This window comes from Lepidochelys kempii, chromosome 11 (genome assembly GCF_965140265.1).
Source record: "Lepidochelys kempii isolate rLepKem1 chromosome 11, rLepKem1.hap2, whole genome shotgun sequence".
In the NCBI taxonomy this organism is placed as follows: Eukaryota; Metazoa; Chordata; order Testudines; family Cheloniidae; genus Lepidochelys; species Lepidochelys kempii.
In genome coordinates this window covers 45308129-45332606 of record NC_133266.1, presented here as the reverse complement: position 1 = coordinate 45332606, position 24478 = coordinate 45308129, and the positions used below count along the sequence as shown (strand labels likewise).

Here is a 24478-nt window from a genome sequence, read left to right as displayed (position 1 = left end):
TGCCATACTTGGATTATAAACTTTGCAGTACAGAGACAATCCTCCTTAGTGTTTGGAAAGTGGATACTATTGTAAACAAATAATAATCCTCTATCCACAGAACAGGTATGGCATAGGCAGCAGCAATGTGTACCCTCTCCCACATTGCTCCTCCACTATGTCCTCAACACTATACTCTTGTGACCAGTTTTAGAGGGAACAGGTGGTTTGTTCTCTTGCCCATTCCATCTTTGGTCCCTGTGCTAAGGCTACTACTAATTAGCTCCAGAGTGAAGTTTTGCCACCACAAGGAAAGCAAAACTCACTAGGCTATTTTTGTTATCCAAGATGAGTGAAATGCAATGTATTAACACTTTTTTTTTCTTTACTGTGCCTTTATAGGTTTGGGTGAAATTGCAAAATATTTCTGAATTGTGTAGCTCTAACACACACACACAGGCACACATGAGAATTGAGAACTCCTGGTCTTGTGGGTAGGTTGTTTAGGCAGCTTGAACTGGCTATTCTGACATAGTAAAAGTAATTCAGTTCCTCTTGGATCTAAACAACCTCTTGGTTCTAAAGCAACACAAATGTACATTTAAAAATGCATTTAAAATTAGCTTTTCACTCCAGTGCTGCTTTGATATATTGGAATGATTTCTCAAATATGCTGTAGAAAGGTTAAAGCAAAGCAGCTCCCTTGGCTGTGGAGCCAGGAAGGAACTTGTCTTCACTTCTATTAGTAGTATATATTATCTGACAAATATCTCATCAGCTCTGGAAAGAAGCAGAGTTGTTGTCAGCTACAGTGTGAGGCCCTTTCACCCAGGCAGAAAGCATGCCTCTTTAACAGTAGAAGAATAACAGCCCAATCCTACTCCCATTGAATTAAGCAACAAAAAGTCCTATTGACTTTGACTGGAGCAGGATTGGGCCATAATGAGCACATTAATCATGCCAGTTGTGGATCTTAATTATGTTGTTTTTTTTTTTAAATTATGTAAATCACTTGTGATATTCTTGGCTGTGTGCATGCAAGTGAAGGGACCCAGATGAACACTTTTTTGCAAACTGAAATTGATGCAAAAAATCTCCAATTGAATCCAGGTTTCAGAGTAACAGTTGTGTTAGTCTGTATTCGCAAAAAGAAAAGGAGTACTTGTGGCACCTTAGAGACTAACCAATTTATTTGAGCATAAGCTTTCGTGAGCTACAGCTCACTGTATTGGATGCATTCTGTGGAAAGTGTAGAAGATCTTTTTATACACACAAAGCATGAAAAAATACCTCCCCCCACCTCACTCTCCTGCTGGTAATAGCTTATCTAAAGTGATCACTCTCCTTACAACATGTATGATAATCAAGTTGGGCCATTTCCAGCACAAATCCAGGTCTCTATGTAAAAGAATAAATGGACACAAATCAGATGTCAAGAATTATAACATTCATAAACCAGTCAGAGAACACTTCAATCTCTCTGGTCACGCGATTACAGACATGAAAATTGCGATATTACAACAAAAAAACTTCAAATCCAGACTCCAGCGAGAGACTGCTGAATTGGAATTCATTTGCAAATTGGATACAATTACCTTAGGCTTGAATAGAGACTGGAAGTGGCTAAGTCATTATGCAAGGTAACCTATTTCCCCTTGTTTTTTCCTACCGCCGCCCCCCCTCAGATGTTTTTGTTAAACCCTGGATTTGTGCTGGAAATGGCCCACCTTGATTATCATACACATTGTAAGGAGAGTGGTCACTTTAGATAAGCTATTACCAGCAGGAGAGTGTGTTTGTGTGTGTCGGGGGCGGGGGAGGGGGAGAGAGAACCTGGATTTGTGCTGGAAATGGCCCAACTTGATTATCATACACGTAAGGAGAGTGATCAGTTTAGATAAGCTATTACCAGCAGGAGAGTGGGGTGGGAGGAGGTATTTTTTCATGCTTTGTGTGTATAAAAAGATCTTCTACAATTTCCACAGTATGCATCCGATGAAGTGAGCTGTAGCAAATGAAAGCTTATGCTCAAATAAATTGGTTAGTCTCTAAGGTGCCACAAGTACTCCTTTTCAATTGAATCCACTGTTTGCAAGACCAGGACTTCTGAGACCTGACAGCAGATGGAGTTTATAGGAGATTGGTAAAGGAGGAGATCTGTGACAAAACTTCAAGGAAACAAAGGTTCAGACAGATAATCTTGCAGTGGGGGTCTCCAGAACATCTGTTTAGTGTAGTTCAATGAGGCAAAGAGAAATAGGAAGCAGCAAGCCCTGTTCCCGCCCAAGCTGTAAGATATGGATAGAAAAAACAAAGCTGGAAGAAGCCTGAAACTACAGGACAATCAGCATGAATTGGGTAAAGGAGTAGTTGTTAACTATCCAAGAGGTCATGAGGGAACTTTCAGAGATCTTGTTCTGCACAGGTAGTTTGGTACTTATTGTACACATTTTTTCTTTCATTTTTTAATAGTTTCCTGAACTGTGATACTGTAACCTTGTCTCCTCCAAAATTTTGCCACAAATGTACAGGTCTGTGTATATGCATTCTTTAAATGCAGGAGAAAGGAGAATAAAACATGTCACTAAAGCCACTGTTTGCTACAAAAATATGACTCTATTTTATGTGTAATTTTGCTGAAATCAGGAATCGTTTTATGCCAGAAAAAACCTTATGTAAAAATCTCAACAAGCTTAATGGCATCTTTAATAGAGAGATGTATCCTTGGAGACTACAGGACCCATCACATAATGCCTGCTTAGAAATAGGGGAGAAACTATTTTGCAATATGAAATCTAGTTTATAGAAGTAGCAAGAAATCACACAACCTTTCATACAATCTTTGGCGTAGTAAAAAAAATGTTGGGGGTGAGAACCTGTGGTGCGTCTTTAAGATGCAGCCCAGAACTCACAGCCAAGAGGGAGGAGGGCTATGGTGGATTTAAGCCATTTTTGCACCTTCCTGATCCCTGGCCAAGCTGGGGGCTGGAGAGACACCCTCCCCCTGAGTAACTTGGATAGCCCTGGGTCTCAAGTTACATCAGTGTCCCAGGGCTGCTCTACAAGCTACAGAGCTGCCCAGAATCTTCACCGTGCTTCATGCGATGGCCCTGACCCCTTGTTACCCCCTCTCTCACCCTCAGCATGCTCCATAGGCCAGGGCTTGAAGGGCATCCTCATGAAGCAGCCTTAAGGTTTTTTGTCTTCATTCCTGCACTGGGGGAATGCTCCCTTGGTTGGATATGGGGTTCTCAGGGACCCTTTATGCCACTCCAGCCCTTTTTCTGGTGTAAAGGGAGGAGTGTGAGGATCTCACCCTTGGTATCAAACCCTAAATATTACAGTCCTGTGATTGATTTACCCACTGCTTAAGGTGCTGTCCTGTACATGGCTCTGTTACTGCTTAAAGAAGCAGGAATCTTTGGGGGAGGGGGAAACACACAGTTAACTAGAATCAAATTCTGTAGCACTCTCAGATTATCTGTTTAAACATTTTACAAGGGCAAGGGCAAGTTGATATTAGCAGAGAGACTTTGACTTAATTATCGTTAAACCGGAGGTGCTACACATGGACAATGCAATTACTGTACCTAAGTAATCTATTTGTAGGATGTGGCAGTTATTTTCTGGTGGCTGGGTTTGAAATGATAAGAAGGGAGGGATGGACACCAATCCAATCTTTAAATGAAATGTCTCTTTTGGCCAGTTTTCCCCTCCTGTGTCCTCCTCACATTCCGTCACTTAGCAATAACTGAGCCTATGGAAAGTATGAGTAAAAACCATAAACCATTCCCCAGGTTAATTGTTTTCTTATTCATGTCTTATTTCTTGGCTCGTGACCCTCCCTGGATCCATTTCCCCCCCAAGAATAAAATAGCTTGAGTGTTAAACTGTAGTCTGTTATTGCTTTGAATTTGTTGAGTTAGCTGAAAGAGGAAGACAGTATTTAAACTGTGTGACCATAGGCACATCAGTCTCTGGGCATTTAATGTTACGTTACCCTGTATAGTTAGTTTAGGCCCAAATCCTCACAGGTATTTTGGCCCCATTAAGAAATTAGGAACTTAAATACTTTTGGGGATCTGGGACTAAGTGTCTATTATTTAGGTGAAATTTAGCACTACACAGAACAGCAGCATGACATGTATAAGTACTTGCAACTTTCTCTTTCATTTGTGCTAGTCTGAAATAGGAATGAATTGTCCTGGCATATGTATTCATGGTAACGAAAGGCTCCAAAATTTATATTATACTTTTACTGGGATGGCCTTGTAAAATCACTGTGAGAACAGGCCAGCTGTGGTTTCAAGATAGTTTTTAAGAATCAATATCTAGGTTTGTTTTTGAAGGAACATAAATGCCAGATTCTATCTTTACTCTGTCTGTGAAATGTAATGAATGATAACTGGAACAGCTGGCATTAGAAACTAATTGGCAGACTAAAATATATTATTGAATGCATAAACTGTTCTATCTAAAGAGAGAAGCGTATAATAGTCAAGTGTGCTCATTTACCTATTGGCAAATGGTTTCAATTAAAAAAAATTGTCCATTAGTATTCAGCATGCAAAAGCTAAGAAACAAATGTATTAGAATAATTAGCATCATTAGAAAGAAATAAACACAAAATGCATTTAACCACCGATTTTACCAGCATTATATAACAACACTGGCAAAGTGACTACATTAATAATGCAAGCTTGCCTTCAGTATGCTTAATCTTTTACTAGGAATACCAGGGATGCCTGAAATTAACCTAACCAAGGACCTACATTGGTAACTTGGCTGGTATGTGAGGGGCTGGATAAGAGCAGCACTCCTCTTGTGTGTATATATAGTTATGACAAGTGGAAATTTTCCTGTGATCCACTGCAGTGCTCCGTGTAGAACTGAACATGGTCTGTAAGGGGGACTTGGATCAGTGATCAGTTAAGTGCGTCCCAGTGGGGTTGGATAGAGGACACCAGGGTCCGATAAAGAGACAGGAAGAAGAGAAAGCAGGGAGGGAGTTCCCTGGGAAAGGTTTTCAGAATCCCCTGGAGATGAGGAGGCAGGCTAATCTGGTTGAAGAAAACTGCTGGGGGAGGGGAAGTGGTGTCTCCTTTGGCTAGCCCTGAAAAGGCAGGGCAGGCGGGCAGGCAGCCAAAAGGGAGGAAAAAACCCTCAGGATTAACAGCTTGGGGAGGTCTCCAGAGGAGAAAGCCCTGAAAGGCACCACTCTGTAAGAGTGGGAAAGGGACGCCACAGGGCCCAAGTAGGGGTGAATCCTTTGCAGAGGGTTACTTTAGATTTTGGAGCCCGAGTTTGAAGAGGAGCCCAGGTGGGGCAGAAGATTTTGTGTTCATTATTCTTAATTTGTTGGACACTATTGGATTGGACCTTCAGGATGCTATTGTGCCAGTGAAACAAGCCCAGAAGGGTGGTGTTGTCATAAGAGAAAAGGAGTATTTGTGGTACCTTAGAGACTAACCAATTGGTTTGTCTCTAAGGTGCCACAAGTACTCCTTTTTTTTGCGAATACAGACTAGCACGGTTGCTACTCTGAAAATTGTCATAAGAGAGTTATGGAGTCTCCGTTCAGGAGCTTTAAAGCCAGAGAGGGAGGTGGGACCAGCCAGCAGTACCATGGATGGCTGCATGAGGTGCCTTGTAGGGGCCAACTTAATTACATGTGGAACAGGGTTGTGCAGCCATAGAGCCTGCTACCTACTTATTCCAAGGGACTCCTTCACCACCACTTGGAAGCATGCTGAAGTCATAACTATTTCCAGCCCAGCTGTCAAATGTGGCCTTTTAGAGGGGTTCCGTCTCTAAGCGTGCCCTCTTGCCGCATGCTGTGCCGCTGCCATGCCGTCCTTCGTGTCCCTGCAGCTTGCTGGAAATAATCTACTCACAGCCACATGTCTTGAAAAGAAGATTCCACCTTTCTTGGGATCCAATTTATTCAGCATAGTCCAGCTCCCAAAAGAGCCCCCTTTTTGTTCACCCCTAGGTTTGGGGTTTCCACAGCCCTCCTTTCTGGGATTGCTTGGTTCAAGGCCTGGCCTCCACAGCCTGCAGGCCTGCCCCATTAGTTCAGGGTTTCCACAGCCCTTTGTGTGTGTCCTGGCAGAGTTCTCCTCTCAGTGAGCTCTCCCTCGTTGGTCTTGGAGCCTCCTTTTTGATTCACACACCCAGTCCTCTTCCCAGGTGAGCCGAAAAACAAACACCTGTTGGGGCAGCTGGGAGAGAGAGGAGCCTTGCCCCTCCCACTCTCCAAGGCTCCTGGGTCCAGGCCCTCAAAGGAACAATAGCCTGGCTTTTTCCTAGATCTTCCCCCTCCCAAACACTAACTGTTCCCAGGGACCATCTTCCTCTCACCCAGTGTCCATTTTGATTATTCTGGACACCTTGAGTGGGGTAACTGGCCTCTCAAACTACCTCTTCTGGCTTTACAGGCCTGTTCAATGCATTGCCTGACACATTTCTCTACTTAACAGTGAGAGAATTTTAAAGTGATCATGACTCCCAATGACACTTTGCAGCTGTCACCGGGGAGATGCAGAAGGGCCATGTACTATAGTTGGTCAGAAAATAGTTATTTTTCCTGCAGAAAATTTTGACTCTCTGGAGAAAAGTAGGGTGAATATTGGGGCGGAGGGAGAGGCCAGGGGGAAGGAATAATACTGTTTGTAAACACGGGATTTGTTCAGTAAAAATCAGTTTAAACTGAAAACGAAGGGGCTTATCAATAGAGGAGAGAGAATTCAAGAGGTTCCTAAGCTACAAGTCTCAGGAGGCACCATGGCAGCATTTTCAAATCAAAATATTTTTGATTTTGGGAGTTCAGTTTTTCAACAAAAAGTCAAAACTTTCTGCAGCAAGCTGACATATCTCATAAAAATTTCATTTTGTCAAAAACCCAATTTTCCATCAAAATGTTTTGACAGAAATGTTCAACCCACCCTACATATACTCTGATATAAATCTCTTCTCTGACTCTGCCCTTCCAAGTGCTGGTGTCATGGGGTGGAGGATGAGAGCAGGATGTTTCTCTCCAGACCTCGGTCATGAGAACTCTCAAAGCCTCATCAGTAGGAGCAGATGGGATGGTTCCCTGCATAGCAGCAGACCTGATGGGAGGATGCTCTCCACAGCACCCAAACTCCAGTGGGAGGGCAGAAAGTAATCACTTTGTTCCCAGATAATTAAAGATGTCACAGCACAAGCTTGAGGGTTGAGTAGCCTCAGCAGTGAAGAAAGGATATGGAGTTGCAACTCCCACCATTCACATATGTTATCTTCTCTCCTACTCTGGCCTCTCAGTTCCACAAGTTTCTGGCATGGAGTTACTCTTCTTCCTTTTGACTTGAAGAACCAAGCTAACTTCTCTCCGAGACTTATTGGCCTGGCACTTGTCCAGCATCTGTGGCAATCTGGAGTTAACACTCAGAAGATAGCTTATATTTTAGACTAAATAGAACACTTAGGCATTAGAGTGTCTCCTTGACTTTGTACAGATTGTGCATATGCCTAGGCAAATTGAATACATAGACAACATTATTTATATAGCTATGCCACTATAAAAAGATAATGTAGGAAATAATGATGCAAGCCCATAAAAGGAAAACAAAGAAAGCAGTTTTAAAAAAACACACACTGAAGATTGTCTTGCAAGATGAATTTTCTTTTAAAATTTGCATGAGCTTGGTAATGGCTCGTTAAGCCTAACCATTAACATTAGTTTGATAAAGCTGGTTTCTAAATTTCATTTAATCATATAGCCTTAAAATCTGTGGTGTAAAAGTTATCATGAGCCAGTACTTCTCTTTTTACGACTAATAATAATGGTACTTAACACTTACTGAATATAGAACTTCACAAATGTTAGCTAATTAGTCCCCACAGCACCCCAGTGAGGTAGATAACTAAGCATTAATGAAATGAAGAGAAAGGAAGTATTATTATGATGAAGTTAAATCCTCAAGGCCTTACTCAGTTTTTACTCCAGGCCTGATTCTGATCTCTCATCTGTGTCATTTAAGGAACCACTCCTTTGATTTCAACAGCATTACATGTGTAAAATTGGTGTAATTGACATCAGAATCAGGATCTTTGTTCTTACTCAGGCAAGACTCTATTGAAATCAGTGTGGCTTCTGCTTAAATAAAGAGTAGTGTGAGCTTCAGGGTTTCGTCTTTTATTATCATTAGATGGGGAAACTAAGGAGAAAAAGATGGGGATTTGCGCAGTGGCACAGAAGGAGTCATTTTCAGAGTCAAGATTAGAATGCAGTTCCCAGTACTGTGCTATCATTCAGGAGATAAAATCGGGAATGTAAATAGTTGTTTAAAAAGATTGACTTTTTGTGTGTCCTTTGAGATGGGTTTGTCACTATAAGGCTAGCGCAGAAACTGCTGAGAACATAAAGCTAATTACCACACTTTGTCTATGTATTGCGCAATATTTGTTTCAAATAATGGGTTTGTTGGATCTATTCCCGTGTCTAATAATTTTTTTTGCAGTATCAGATTATACATAGTTCCTATTTTGAATACTGAGTAAAAATTACTGATCTTTTCTTTAGTCTGTCTTGTGCTGAGATAGATTAAAATGCTTGTTTTTGTTTAAAAATTTTTGAGTCAGGAATAATGGTTCCATTGTGTATTGAAGTGTTTCCCAAAGCCCTGTTTCAGTCAGGAGAGACTAACACCTGATTCAGAGTCAGACTATCACATTCACAGAGAATGTGTGGGAAGCATCTAGGGAGGTTTTTGAGATTATGATCCTGCGCTTAGCACAATAATGAATTAGTTTTCTGTTATTTCCAATTCTCAGTTCGATCTCTGTCATGAGAATGTTAAGGTTTCCTATCTTCTGTTCTTATTAGTCTGTGTCATGAGAATGAGTTGTTATAGATTTTAATTTGCCTTATATAGATTCCTCTTCTCATTATACATTCTTGTGATAATACCTGTAATAACAGCAAAAATTGGCACTTTATTAATCTATTCTCATGATAAAGACCCAAGATGAAAAACACGTATAGTACAAACAATCAACTCTCTAGACACTCTGAAGATTTTAACATGAACAAGAAAGGGCATAATAGTTAACCTTTCTTTTGGTAAAGGGCATGAAACACTCTAGACTCGTTCTTGTGATAACCCGAACATTGTAATTTTGTGTTTCATTTTGAACACTGTGGCAGGCAGAGCTGGAAATACTGCATGCAATCTATGGCCTTCCTTAGACAATACATATGTAGTTTAATCTAATTAGCCCCTGGATTCTAGGTGTGTTGTGAAGTAATTACATTTGAGTTGTATGCTATATCTTTAGGGCTTTAATTTGGGTTGGTTTGTTTGTTTGTTTTACTTGCCTCCAACATTGCAGGAGGATGCGTTGATTAGCTGTATAATGTTCTAACAAATGAATATCCAAATTACATGAGCATGTACTAGTTTCAGTAGAGATTTACATTCAAGTAGCTAAGCATATTTGAATGTAAATTTTAAATGTGGAATGATGGATCCCCTTAGAACTGTTTCTCACCAGGATTTTATGAGAGAGTGTCAAAGTACAGAACTGAATTCAAAGGGTAAATTTTTGATACACTATCTAGGAATAGCCACACTTCCATTATTATTAATACTTTATGTTGAAAATATGCCAATAATAGGAGAGTTGTGGATAACTGAAAAGATATCATATTGAAAATGTATCCCAAAGTAATATCATTGTGCTATTTGGAATTCTGCTTAGAAAAAACAAATTTGTCTATATCTCTTTCCCCCACCCCTGCATACAGTCTTTGGAAGATCAAGTATGGGACCTGTTACGTGAAGCAGACAAGAGTGCAGAGGAAAACAAAGAGCAAAGCCGGGTGTATGATGCCATGGCACAGACTCTGGGGGATGCCTGGGATGCCCTCATCATTATGCTAGAAAAGCGAAGAGCACTTCTGAAACTTACTGCAGTATTTTTTGAAAATGCTTTGGAGGTTTGTATTTAAAATGAAATGCCGCTTAATTTGAAACAAATCCCAATTCCTCCAAGAGTTTGTTACATTCTATTTCTACTGATGCAAAGGGCCAATTAATTTTTTTAAAAAGTCCTCAGCTGCATTCCTGTTTTTGGGTATTCCAGGATGAAAATGAGCAGAACATTTAGAAGGAATATCTGTAAAAATGTGATATCTCTTACTAATGTTTTACTTAAAAAAGAAGTTGTAATAATGAAAAATCATTCAAAATTAGGCTGTACCTATATACTGCACTGGGCATGGACATAACCCAATAGATCTAAGATTCAAATTATTTGACTCTTTGGGGGCCAAATTCTTAAACCCAGGACTCAAGGCTGTGTATTAAAATGTGTGTGTAGTTATCATAGTTGTGCTTGCAAATAAGACAGTTGACTGTCTAGCCATCTGAGCACAGACAAATATAAGAACCACATGCACAAGCATGCAAAAAGCATGCACAGCCGCACAAAACCAGCATCCAACTCCTGGAAGATAGGAGATTAGCAACAATTTTCCCAGTCTTATCCCTCTCCCAGCCTGCCCATGCCCCTGTACATCCCACCCCTACTCACTTCTGCACAGGCAGCTCATGCAGGGTGGGACCCCGAACCCAGGGGTATACACACTCCCTGCACAGCCCACTGAATTCAACTATCCCTTGCCTTTGCATTTGCAGAGGAGTGGGCTGGATTTGCTCCAAAAGTTGAGTGCACAATTACATAGGACTTTCAAGCCTTTGTTTCAAAAAGTTTACATGTGGCACAAGACCAAGAGTGGGAGACAAAGGGTTGTTTTAATCCGCCTTCTTGGACCCCAGATCCTGAGGCTGATTCTGTACTGTCCTGATGCCTGGTAGAAATTAGAACAGCAGCAGGGCTGAGGCAAACTCTGCTGATTCCCAGTAGTATCCACAAGCTATTCCAGCAGCCAGGGATCAGCCAGATGCAGAGATGCCCAGGTCAAGTCCTAACATCAAGGAGCCAGGAAGAGATTGGTATAGGAGCCACTATGGTAACTTACTGCCTCTATAGTGTTCCCCAATGCAGGGGAAATCCTTAACGGACTGGTTGAGCTGCCTTTTAGGCTGCTCTGTGCCATGGGAACAATATAAAGCAACTGGAGCAGGGCCAAAGTCTGGCCCATTATGTTTAGTCATGCCTAAGTTAGACACAAATATCAATTGTCTTATAGACTTAAATGACAATACTAGACTTTTATTTTTGAAATCGGAAAAGGAGGACTTGTGGCACCTTAGAGACTAACCAATTTATTTGAGCATGAGCTTTTGTGAGCTACAGCTTATGCTCAAATAAATTGGTTAGTCTCTAAAGTGCCACAAGTACTCCTTTTCTTTTTGCAAATACAGACTAACACGGCTGTTACTCTGAAACCTAGTTTTGAAATGTTTTTCTTGACAACATGCAATTCTGTGAAATCTTTGCTTTATTATGATAAAGCACAAACATTATATCAAGGATATTCTTTAATGAAAATCAAATTCAGATCCCAAATGTTGAAGCATAATGGATTTGTTGTGTAGCATAAAGATCATGAGTAAAAGGGTAGAATGTGAGAATAGGCAAGCAAAGCAGGGAGTTTAATTTTCACCTTCTTTTCTAATTTCATCATATTCTTGATAACACTGAAGTCCAAGTGCGAACTTTAATGATTTGGTCTTCCTTAATTTAGCAATCCAGTTACTAGAGATGGCACAAAGCTGCAAAATTCAAGTCTAGATTTTGAACAACCCAGTGTTTGATGTGCTCAGGTCTGGGGTGCTGGTCACACTTATAAGGATAGAAGTCATCTGCAGAATTCAGATTCTGGTCTGGGTTTGGATGCTGATCCAAAGTTCAGGGGTGTTCCGAGTCAGGGTCTAGTAATGGCTCTAATAATTACAACTAAGCATTTATCCCACCGAAGGAACAGTATGACACCAGAAATAGAGGATACAATTAGCCAAAAGAATAACTTGATGTAAGCTGTAATATTAATTCACTGTCACAGATCTTTGCTAATGCACAGTTAAGGTTGACCAGCAGTGCCTCGTACCCTTCCAGAACATCAAAGGCACCTATACAAAACCCAAAAAATACAGACTTAAAGCAAACATCATCAGTTTCTATGCCTTGTCAGCTTGGCTTGAGCCACATTGTCATTCCAACTTTTACTCTAAATAAATATGGCTTCCTATAGCTGAGATCAGTCCTAAGCAGGTGATTCCAGTTTAGAGAAGTTCAGAGCTATAGTTTGAGTCCCAACTGTGTACAAAAAGTTATAAGAACTGTAAAATGTTGACATCATAATAGGTGGCTCTATCTCCAGAACCCCTAGATCAAATAACCTCAGATTTGGACCATTAACTCTACCCTGCAGCCCCAGGAGACCCAGCAATTTTCAGGACAATCTGAGAAAGTATTTGGATTTTAGAGCACTTAGAAAAACCAGCTGTTAAGCAGTAAGCTAGTCTCAACCTTAACAATCATGGTGCTATGACCTCACTGTAATTTGCTTATTAATGTTTTACAATAACATTAGTGGGTTTAAATTGACTACCAATTTTTATCTTCAAAAAATCAGATTGAAGATTGTTTCTGCCTCCAAAGTTTTCCCCAAAGATGGCTGGAATTTGGATTTTAATATGCCAGAGAGGATCTGGAGGGGAGCCTTGGATAAAAATTGATTGTGACGGGGAAAGCTTCATTCAATATTTGATTAGGAGGATTTTTAAAAAAAATCTTTAAAATTCACGCGGGCCTTTAAGAGCACTTTATCAATGGACTTGGAGGCCAAGAGACCATAGGAGAGAAGCAAAGCCTCATAAAAAGACAAACTGTAATCACAATCCCATCAGAAAATATCCAACAAGACAAGGGATCGATTCAAATCAGAACCTCATGAAAACAGAGGACAAACAGCTGCTCCCAAAAATTTATACTGGGAAGTTGTAATTGAAAGTCATCAGAAATATTTGATACCGTTCTTTGCTAGTCTGAGAAGTTGTCCCCAGAGGCATAGGTTAGATGTACTGTAACATACTGGGCTTTAAGGATTGTTGTATTATGCTTTTTCTCTCTTTGTATTCCTAATGCAGTTTGCTATTAAAATTGACCAAGTGGAGGATTTCCTTCAGAATGCCCAGGAGTTTGAGAACACTGAGTCTTTGGAAAAGCTCCTTCATCAGCATGAGCAGCACACGAAAGGTAAGGCACGGGTTCCTTTCTTTGGCCAATAGCTCACAGTCACATGGTTAGTCGGTTGAATTTCTAGGCTTTGAAGCATATTTTTGGTTTCCCCAAATAAATTCTTCTTTTATGAAATCATGTTTGCTATGGCAGTTTCTTTAATTGCAAAGAGAGCTCAGAGGGAGAGTATTGCTCAGTGCTCGGCAACGTCATACCTGCTAAATACTGATCTGCCAAGCACTGTTAATTAATAATGGTTCCCTAAACAACTGTTCCAGCTCTCTCTCTTCTCCCCTCTGCTGCCTCCCTATTGTTTCCATTACTTCTCCTGGCTCCTCTAACTCTTCCCCCTCCTGGCTTCCCCACACTACTACTTCGTCCAGCTGCCTTTTCCTGTGGGGTGAAAGTGGAGGTGGGAGCATTCTCGGTGGCTACCAGCTGGCCTGCTATAATCCTGTGCCCCAGGGTTGAGCTATTCTCGAAGCTTGGGGCAGGGGTATTGCATTGGTGCCAATCTCTCATAGCAATCCCACAGCCTCTTGGGCGTGCACACGGTGGAAGAGTGTGTGACATATGCAGGCTCCTACATAACAGTTGAGCTTTTTGGAAGTGTATGGGGTAAGAGGAGTGGAGTGGGCGGGGAAATGAGCTACTGCTGGCCTCGAGACAACCTCAGACTCCAGCTGTCTGTACTGGCTTCCCTGATGTCTGCTTCTGGCTTTGTAGAGCTGCCCTCTGTATAACTCCCCTGCTGAATTGTCTTGTCACCATGTGCAGGGAGGTTCCATTAACAGCCTAAAGTGAAGTTGCAGGCAGTCAGATCGCAGCCAGGAAATAAAGTCTTCCACCCACTTCACCTCCCACAATACCTCATGTATCTCTCAGTTGCACATCTATGTTTTCTTCTCGATACTAGACAAATTTTTACAAGAAATGCAGCAGATGGGTCATTAATGTTAAAATCAAGGTCTTTGTATGAAGCATTTTCTGCCATGCCAACACACTAATCTTTTAAAAGTGGGGGGCAGGTGCCTTCCCACCATCTCAGAAGCAATCTCTTTGCACAACTAAGTACAATTGCAATCTATTGTAAAAGACTGTAATCCCTCATAAATCTGTTTTTTTTTTCACAAATCCATACACTCCAGCCGTGTAATTTTAACTAAATGTTAATGGAAACCTGTTATAGGAAACCTAACAACTGGCAGAAAATATAAACTGTAGTTGATTGTTCAGTAGTAGAGTAGCAACTTGAACATTTTTGCATCATATAAGAAATCTAGCTGCTTCAAATGCTGGCACTCTGAATCAGATGCAATTCTACTCAAGAGACTGTAGTGAATGGAGCTCAGGTAACTTTAATATGGGCTTGGTGGTCCCAATTCAATCTTTATTGGGCTGAAGTGCTCATCACACAGCAATTTTAGCTTGGAATACCTGACAGTGATTGATTGTCATTGCTGACAAGAGGGTCCATAATTGAAACAATCAAATGAAATTGTTTGCCAGAGGAAAGATAGGCTTGAGAAGCATGACTCTTACCTAGAGGGATAGAAGAGGTAGCAAATGCTCCCTTTCTTCTTTGTTTATATCTTTCCAAAGTGCTAAGAATTTGGAGGATAAATGATCATATAATTAATGAAAATCATGTTTATATTTGTCTCTATGAGAAAGGCACAGCCTACTTACTCAGCAGTAAAGTTGCTGGAAAGAATGACCTTCTTTACAAAGTGTTGGAACTACCAGGCTATGGTGACAAGTGTCTTTAAGTTTAAAAAGGAAACTTAGCTGTGTGCTGGGAGTGCACCTGATTGGGGGTGGGGAAATGAGTGACTTTGCTTTAGAATTATCCCTGTTAAATTCCAAGTTTTTATTCTAACGTTTATGGAGAAACCTAAGAAACAAAGGGTTGGTCACTTCATCCAAAAGTAGTAGCAGACCTAGGACAGCTTGTGCAGGATGTCATCTTGTAATAAACGTTTTGTGTACTACTGTCCTCTGCTAGATGGATTGTTTCAGACTTGTTCAGATGCTTATTGGGGCTGGTTGGAAATTTTCTGATGGAACATCTTTCTGTTGGAAAATGCTAATTGGCCTAAATCAAAACGCTCCACAGGTATGTGATGATTTCAGTGAAATACAGATAGAAACAAGGCAGGTTTCCTGATGGCTTGGCAGCCCGAATTTACAGGCTCCCAGACCCTTGGAGGCCTCTCAGGTGGCCTGCCAGAATTTCCAGACTCCCAGACACTGGGGCAATCCTTCTAGTGGACTCCTGGGGCTCCAGACAGCTCAGGGAGCCTCAGAAAGATTTTGAAAAGGTCAAAATAAAGTGTCATTTCACCTGTTTTCAAAATAAAATTTTGGAATTTACATTCAATGGAGAATTCTGATTTTTTTTTAGAGTTTTCCATTGGATTGGGAATTTGTTTCCAGACAGTTCTAGTGCTTATACTGAAGGTTCTTTGGGCTCAGCTAGAGAGTGGAGCTTCTTCATAGCTAACTATGATTGGCCTTGGAAATGCCTGAGTATTTCTCTCACCACCTCTACCCTGAGGAACTGGACTCTCACTGAGTCCCCCTCAAATACACCCATATTAGTGACAACAAAATCATTTCCATAATACTTAGCCTGTCACTTTGTTCAGACACATTCCAAACCCCTGTGCTGGCTTCCCCATATGCACTACATCAAATTCAAGCTTCCTGTCCTTGACTACGAGGCCCTGCATAGTCCGACTTCTGTCCATCTCTGCTCTTGTCTCCATTCATGCTCTGAACTCTCACTTTCTGTTTTTCACAAGCTCTATGCATAACTACCCCCTGCAGGTACTTTTGCAATTCTCATCTACACACCTTATTGCATGCTTAAGACTCCTTTCCTCAGTCACCACATCACTATCTCCTTCAAATCCCTCCTGGAAATACCTTTATTCCAAAAAAACCTAAAGCCCTAGTCCTCTCCTCATTGAAACATCTGCTAAGGGATCTCGTGCTACTGGACAATAGCAGAAATGCAGCTTGTGAGTCAGTGAAGTATGTTGATCCAACCTGCCATGTGTGTTGGTGGAGGGCATCGATGAGCAGCAACTCCAGCTACGTATAGTCCATATGGACTAGAATAGCAGTTGGAGCTAGGTAGTAGAGGTGCTCCCAATCACAGGAAGGATTCTGTCCTTCCCAAACATCTGTATCGTTATTGCATACAAAGCCCTTTACTTGGGTTTTGTACAGAAGACCAGAACATCTAGAGGCTTCTGGTCCACAGAGAAAGCAAGGTAGGCAGTTACTGTTCTGCTTTGCAGTGGTCTGCAGAAACCTCTTAGTGCAAATGAAATAAAAGGAACTAAACCTCGAGAAAACTGTGCCACTGTTGAGTTTGCAGGTCAGCTTTCATATCATCAATCAGTACAGAGAATGTCACCTATGGAATTAATAACTTATTGTTCCTCATGATATGTTTGCTAGCACTTTGTCTAATCTACTTATGAGGCCTCCCTCACGTTCCTTGGAAGAGTATTTCTTTGCACATTGCACTTTCTGGAAGTCACCACCTTTTATTGCATTAATATGGGGGGTGTATTCACATATACATACACACACATATATATTCCCTCTCATTCTTATTCTAATACACACACAGAGAGAAAAATACGAATGTACGTTCCGCGCCCCCCCCCAGCCCCTATGAAAGCAATAAAAGGCGGTGACTTCCAGAAGGTGCTGAGAGAGATGGAGATGTAGGGTTAGAATGGACCTCAAGAGGTCATCTAGCTCAGCTCTCTGAGCTGAGGCAGGACCAAGTATACCTAGATGATCCCTGTGCTGAGTAGAGTGGGACAATTACCTCCCTTGTCTTACATATGACATGCCTGTATATACATCTCAGAATATTAGCCTTTTTTGCAATTGCATCACATTGTTAACCCCCAAATCCTTTTCAGCCTAACTAGTTATTCCCCATTTTGTAGTTGTACATTTTTTTCCTTCTTGAGTGTAGTATTTTTCACTTATCTTTATTTAATTTAATCTTGTTGATTTCAGACCAATTCTCCAATTTGCCAAGGTCACTTTGCATTTTAATCCTATCCTCCAAATCGGTAGCAACCCCTCCCAGCCCGGTGTCATCCACAAATTTTATAAGAATATTCTCCACTCCATTATCCAAATCATTACTGAAAATATTTAGTAGTTCCAGACCCAGGACAGATACACACTCCCGTTGGACAGCGAACCATTGATAACTATTCTTAATGTATGGTTTTTCAATCTAATTTAATCTAGATCACATTTCCTTAGTTTGCTTATGAGGATGTCATGCAGGACTATATTGAAAGCTTTACTAAAATCAAGATACATCAAATCTGCTGCTATCCATTAGCTCAGTAACCCGGTCAAAGAGGAAATTAGATTGGTTTGGCATGATTTGTTCTTGACAAATCCATGTTGACGGTTACTTACCACCCTATTATCCTCTAGGTGCTTACAAATTGCTTGTTCCAGTATCTTTCCACAATTAAAGTTACTCTAACTAGTCTAATATTCCCTGGGTCTTCCTTTTCCTCCTTTTTAAATGTTGGCCCTTCTCCAGTCCCCTGGAACTCACCTGTCCTTCATGAGTTATCAAAGATAATCGCTAGTGGTTCCAAGGTTGCTTCAGCTAGTTTCTTAGGTACCCTACAGTGAATTTTATCAGGCCCTGCTGACTTGAATACATCTAACTTATCTAAACATCCTTTCCCTATTGTGGCTTTTATTCTTTCCTCCTTATTATTAATATTAATTGTGTTGGTCATCTGGTCACAGTTTACCTTTTTAGTGAAGACTGAAGCAAAACAGGCATTAAATGCCTCACCCTTATTGATATCATATGTTATTAGCTCTCCTTCCCTGTGAAGTAGAGTACACTTTCCTTCATCTTTCTCCAGTTCCTGAAGTATTTATAGAACCTCCTATTATTGCCTTTTATGTTCCTGGCTAGGTGTAACTCATTTTTGCCTTCACCTTTCTGATTTTGTCTGTATATGCTTATGCTATTCTTTTGTACTTATTGTCAGCAATTTGTCCATGATTCCACTTTTTGTAGGATTCCTTTCTGATTTTCAGTTAAAGAGCGCTTGATGAAGCCATATTGATCACTTACCATTTTTCCAGTATTTAAATATATATATTTAAATATGCTAAAAGATGAGTTATAGATTGAGTATATTAATAAAAATTAGCATGTTTTTTCATGAGTAATCTTATTCTTACAGAGCTCTTGGAAAAGTCACTGGCTCTTTTAAACAAAAGCCACGAGCTGACTGAATTCATAGAAGAATTCAAATCTGATGGGCCTAATGTAAACCCTGAGTTGATTCAAGGAGCACACAGCAGCTGCTTGAAAATTGACAGTCTCCTTGAACTGCTACAAGACAGGAGAAGACAACTGGACAAATATCTGAAGCAGCAATGCCAAGGACTAGAGCAGGTTCTGCAAATTTGTCATTGGCATCACCAAGAAAACCAGGTATGATATCCAACACTTAGGCCAGCCACAGTAAAATCAGGAAACTGTTATATGTGGTGGGGAGAGTTACAGGAGAAGGGGTTACAGTGTATTTGGATGATAGTTTGGTACACTGATTTGTTTACTTTGATTTAAATTTTAAGCATGTCTCCCTACACAACCTTATTTCTGGCCTTTCCCTAACTTTTGGCAGCTTGATTTTGCAACCTTTCTGTTCTTTTAATGTAGTTTTTTTTTTAATGTAATTTTCTAAGTTAAAAAAACCTGAACTCTCCCACAGAAATCCTATCATATGGAATCATATTGACCCCTACACACATGGGTTATCTGCAGGGTTCAGACCATTAGCTTCACTGCACTTACCTTTGTCACATGAGTTAATGGAGCAACTGGTGGCTGCAGTAGACTATCATCTTCTTTGTGGAGCAGTCAATAGAAGGAGAAAGAGATACTTTGCCAGTGGTTTCACAGCTATTTGCTAAAAGCAGAGGAATACAGAGACTCAGGACTCCTCAGTTCAGTGCCAGCTTCTGGAGGGGAATGTGTTCTAGTGGTTCTCTTCTGCCTCTGTGCACGCTGCCTGTCCCTTTCCCTTCTCTTGCAGTCAACCCACCCCCAGCTCCTATTTCCATCCCCCTCTGCTCCTATCCAACTTCCCCGCCACACACACACACCAGTTCTTGCCCTCCTCCCCCTCTGTGTCTATATATACCCAAGCCCCCCCTTTCTGCTCAACCTGCCTCCTCGGCTTCCTCCCCACTTCTGTTTCTATCCTCCCACCCCTTTGCATTCAAATCAGGCAGGGGCAAGTCCTGCTCAACTCCTGCATCACTGGGGTGGAGTGTGCTCAGTGAGGATGGAATCTTTGGGCAATGTGGCTGCCAAACTCTAACAAGTCTCTACTTAATATGTGCAAGTTGAGTTTTTTAAAGGCTCTGAACTTGGTCAAATTTGGGTGAATTTTCATAGGAAAAGCAAACAACACATCCTTGATACCAGAGCAAGCTCCCTGCCAAATTTCAAACCCTTTCTCCAAAGTACAGAGGTGATAGAGCTTCTCAATAAAACAGTTATACGACATTTTTTTAAACATGGGCAAAAAAAGTTTCCTGGGCTTGTCTACACAGTGGGGTTTATCTCACACTAACTGCATTTTTTTCCAGTTAAAATGGGCTCGCATTCACACAGTGTGACTCTTTTTCTGAATCAAGTGGCCAATTAGTGCGAATTGGATAATCCACTTTGAAAATGGATTAGGTTCATTTCAGAATGAGTTTGTACAGAAAAAGGAAGCATCTGTATTTCGGATTAACTTTTCAGTCCTCCCACTTGTATCCCAAACTGCATTGCTTCACACTAGGACTGCCCTGTCTGTTTACCTGTGTGCCCTCTAGTGCTCTGGGGTCATGTTGGCCAGACGTTTCCGCCCTGTTTAAATGCTGGCTCACAACTAGGAGATCCTTATTTGCAATTACACGGTACTGGAGCTGTATATCCTTTTCTGTGTAATCAGCATTGTAGCAGCCATGCCTGGTGGTGCTGCGGCGCAGAGGTCATGGGTTTCCTTGCTATCTAGGGAGAGTAGATGGTCCACTCCTGTCTTAACAGCAGCTGCCAAAATGCACAAGTACATGAGCATATAGCAAAGTGTATGGCTGTATCACTCTCAGGGTACAGCTCAATGCCATTGCCAAGGAAAGGACCTTTGGCAGGCTTACAAAAAAGACCAAGGGCAGAAACAGGACCTCTGGCAGGGCTCCACGACTTTGAGGAGCTGGGTTGGATTTTTGCCAGGAAGGCCACCACCGAGCCCCCGTATGTTGTGGAAAGTGCTGAAAGCCTCAAGGAGGACCCCGACCAGGACTCTGAGGAGGAGATTTCCCGTGAAGGCCAGGGGAAATCTAAGAGCTGAAGCCAGACCCAGAGAAACAAACAGCACCTGAAACCCAGATGGACTCCCAGCATGATAGTGCTGAGAAGGGGACCTCTGCCAGTAAGTATTATGTGCTACATTACTATAAAACTGTATAAGTGATTTTACCAGATGCTTGGTCCAAGTGCCTGATGGACATGGGCATTTTGGGCAAATGTGAGCTAGGAGCCTTTCCGAGCCTGCTCAGCTTTACCCTGGCTCCCAGCATGCTCAAGATGGTGGCCACATGGGGGATTCCAGCTCTGCAGGGGTTGGTTCCCTGATATTTTCATTTCCCACAGCCCTCCAGCATGCCGGCATCTACCCTCCAACCTCCCTCTCCCTTCTTTTCCCCATTGACCACCATGGGTGGGGGATAGGACATTTCACCTCCATTGCCTTGATGAAAGCAGTTGTGCCACAATGGTTTTGTAAAACAACCTTGTAATATAGCCATGTTTACTGAAACACCAGCTACAGAAAAAATAATATAATATAAAAAATACTTCGCTTCACAATGCCCTGAGCTTTCCTCTGTCTTAGCATTTTATGAGGTATATTTCCCAAAGACAGAGACACTAAATCACAGAGATTGTAAGGCACTCAGCTAGTTGTAATCAGAGTCGCAACAACATTAAGCCCTCAGGTTCAGAAAATATACAGCAGAGCGGTACTTATTTAGCTGTGCATTTTGTGTATCGAGTGCAGGTAACAGAAAACAGAATTTAAGGCAAAGATAATGCTTTATTTTGGCACAAACACTGCAAGACATAGCAGCCTTCTCAGGGCTACCTTTATAAGTAGAGTGACCCTTCCCGTCCTGCAGCACTTCTGGAGGGACCATTCTGGTGAATAACATCACTGCATATCTTCCGTCTGTCCGTTGCCCTTTTGAATAAGCCATTTGACTGCCTCTTGGTGACTCAGATCAGAGGAACATCTTCCAATGTAAGGACTGCCTGCAGAGTTGTCCATGCAATTACTAACCTGCCCCCCAGCAAACCCTTACCCACCCACCTACCTCTCAAACCCTCCAGCCCATCCAACCCCCCAAATCCTGCTGCCTACCCCTAACTCAGGTGAAGCCCAAGCCTAAACCTCCAAACCCTGCTGCCAGTCACCAGCCATGCACCATGTCAGCAGCCTTGGATTAGAACAGGGTTCCTAGGCAAAGGGGAAGTAATGTGGAAACGTCTTAACATTTGCAAGTTGCCCCCAGACTGGGAAGAGATTATAGGAATGGAATTTCAAAACTGAGGAAAGAGTAATTTCATCATTGCTGCCCTCGAGACCTGAATTACTTCAATAACTGCCTTTTCTGTTTGTCAGCTACCCCGGCTTCTTTACGTGACAACCTGCAGCCACCAAGAACAGAACCTTTAACTGCAGAGCACTTGACTAATCTCCAGGGCAGGAAAAGGAAGACCAAAGATGAAATGTTTGGGGACCTTGTGACAGCATCCAGAAGAGGGATAAAAAGAGAGAGGAGTGGAGGGAAATTCTCTTTGTGGAGAGACAGAAGAACACAGACATGGACATGCAGAAACTGCCCCTGAAGCCGATGCAAAACCAGACTGTCTTGATGGAGAACATTTTGGGACAATGTTCTGCCACAGCACCACAACCCCAAGTGCCCTGTTCTGTTCATTCTCCCTGAAGTATCTGGCACCGACCACTGTCAGTAGATAGGATAGTGGGCTAGATGGACTGTTGTTTTGACATAGTATGTCCACTCAAGCCATGTCCTGTAGCCCATGGAGAACAATGGATACTGGGAGCAGCAGTACATTCTTAATGCTCCTGCTACGGGTAGTTCTCTGAAGACAGTGAATTCTGGGATCCCTCCTTCATCCCTACAATAATACAATACAATACAAACTATAGTTTCTTCTGGCACTATTCTACATCTCCGTACAGAGGCAACCGTCAGAAATCTTGCATGTACACATGCTTGTGACTAGTACAGCACATATATGTGTACTCCACGCTATATGGCATGGGCCCAAATCTTCATTGTAATCTCGTCTGACATTTGCACTAGTTTATGTAACAGTGAATAAAAATTTGTACAGTTTTGTTCAATCCATGATTTTTATATTGGACTGATTTGATCAATACAGGTTATTTTTGACAAGACTCACCAGAGTTTCATAAAATACATGTCCCAGAGACCAAATAAAATGTCCTCTCCAAAAAATCATTGCACAAAGCATTTTTAAAAAGCAAAATACACTTCTGTTTCACTAAATTCATACACCTAGAGTAAAGAAACTCTGTTACAATGTGTAATCAAATTACATTGACACATTTCAGCCTTTAGCTTCAAAGTAGGAGCATGGGGGATCCTGATCCTATGGCCCTGAAGATTTGCTGCAGTTTTCAGAGGAAGCCTTTCTGGCTGATCACAGCATTCAGAAAGTCTCTTCACTTCTGCCCTCTACCCACTGATGAGGTGCTCACAGAAGTTGTGCAAAATACAACAAGAAGTTATCCCATGAGGTAGATATTTCTCAGCAGCCTCCAGCCTCATCATGAGGTAACTCCTGTCCCTTACAAATGCATACTCCACTGTCATTCTACAGCTTCTCAGGGTATGTAGTTGAACAGGTCCTCCTCTTGTCCAAGTGTCAAGTAAATGGCTTCATAAGCCAGGGAAGCAGACAGTAAGCTGGGTCTCCTAGAATGACCAGAAGAATGACACTACCATTTATATCCATAGTAGCCATGGGAGCAAAATTTCCATATTTTATTAAAGACAACAGATGTGAGTTTCAAAAGATCCTAGAAACTTGGACCTTTTCAAGACCACCCCACATTAACACTGATGAATTTTCTAGGCCAGTGGTTCTTAAACTTTTTATTCATGGACCGCTTGAAAATTGCTGAGGGTCTCGGTGGACCACTTAATGATCTTTCCAAACGTTGTTTGTACTGTTAGCTACCTATTGTAAAGCACTTTGGATAAAAGCGCTAGATTAAAAAAACCTTAATAATTAATGTGTTTTTGTTCTACAAATAAAAGCACACAAGTCATATTTTAATATCTTTAGTCTTACCTTTCGAATGCGATGGATGTGCCCTCTTTCCCCCGCCACAGCAGCCCCGAGCTGGGCTGTCTCTTCCTCTCTCCCCCCACACCGCAGCCCCCAAGCTTGGGCTAGGAAAGAGGGGGATCTCTCCCCAGCCACAGCAGCCACACAGCTGAGGCTGGGAAGGAGGGCCATCTCTCCCCAGCAGCTGCAGCCCTAGCCCTGGAGCTGGGGAAAGTCACTTCTTTCTCTGGCTGCCACAGCCCTGCACATCCCAAATTCCCACCACCCCCTCTTCTCACACTACTGCCTGCCCCCACCTACTCCCTATCCCCCCACCCCCAAGGCCACCACCTCACCGTGCGTCTTCTCCAGAGTCCAGGCACCTAATTAGTGGAGCCACACCTGCTAGGGTGCAGCCCAAGTGCACTCTTTAGAGGGAACTATCCCCGCACCACCTGAATGGAGCTCATGGACCATGGGTGGTTCACGAGCCACAGTTTGAGAACCTCTGTTCTAAGCCTTGGAGCTCCCTGGAGATGCACCCCTTTCTGCTCATGAACTCTGAGGCCTGAGGTGGGGGTAAAGAATAGGCACATGGGTTTCATCAATGCCTCCTATACAATTTGGAAATTCCAGCCATGCAAATCCACCAATAGCCTCCTGTGCTTTGCCAAACATTGACCCATGCTAGCAGCATCTTTGTAGCAGCACACTGCTCCATGACAACAGCCCGGACAGTTGATCTACCAACACCTAATTGCTTGCTTACTGACTGGTAGCAATCTGAGTTGGCAAGTTTCCAAATGGTGATGGCCACATGCTTCTCCACTCTGAAGGAAGCTCGCATGTTGGTAC

At 42.0% G+C, this 24478-nt stretch overlaps 1 protein-coding gene across 1 annotated transcript in view; it reads left to right on the top strand.

Annotated features, from left to right (window-relative positions):
* Positions 1-24478, top strand: part of TTN (titin) — a 468699-nt gene that overhangs the window by 19786 nt on the left and 424435 nt on the right. The window contains exons 3-5 of the mRNA XM_073306908.1: positions 9770-9961; positions 13080-13188; positions 18426-18679. Of these exons, the coding sequence (XP_073163009.1) occupies positions 9770-9961; positions 13080-13188; positions 18426-18679 (555 nt within the window). The remainder of the gene's footprint in view (positions 1-9769; positions 9962-13079; positions 13189-18425; positions 18680-24478) is intronic.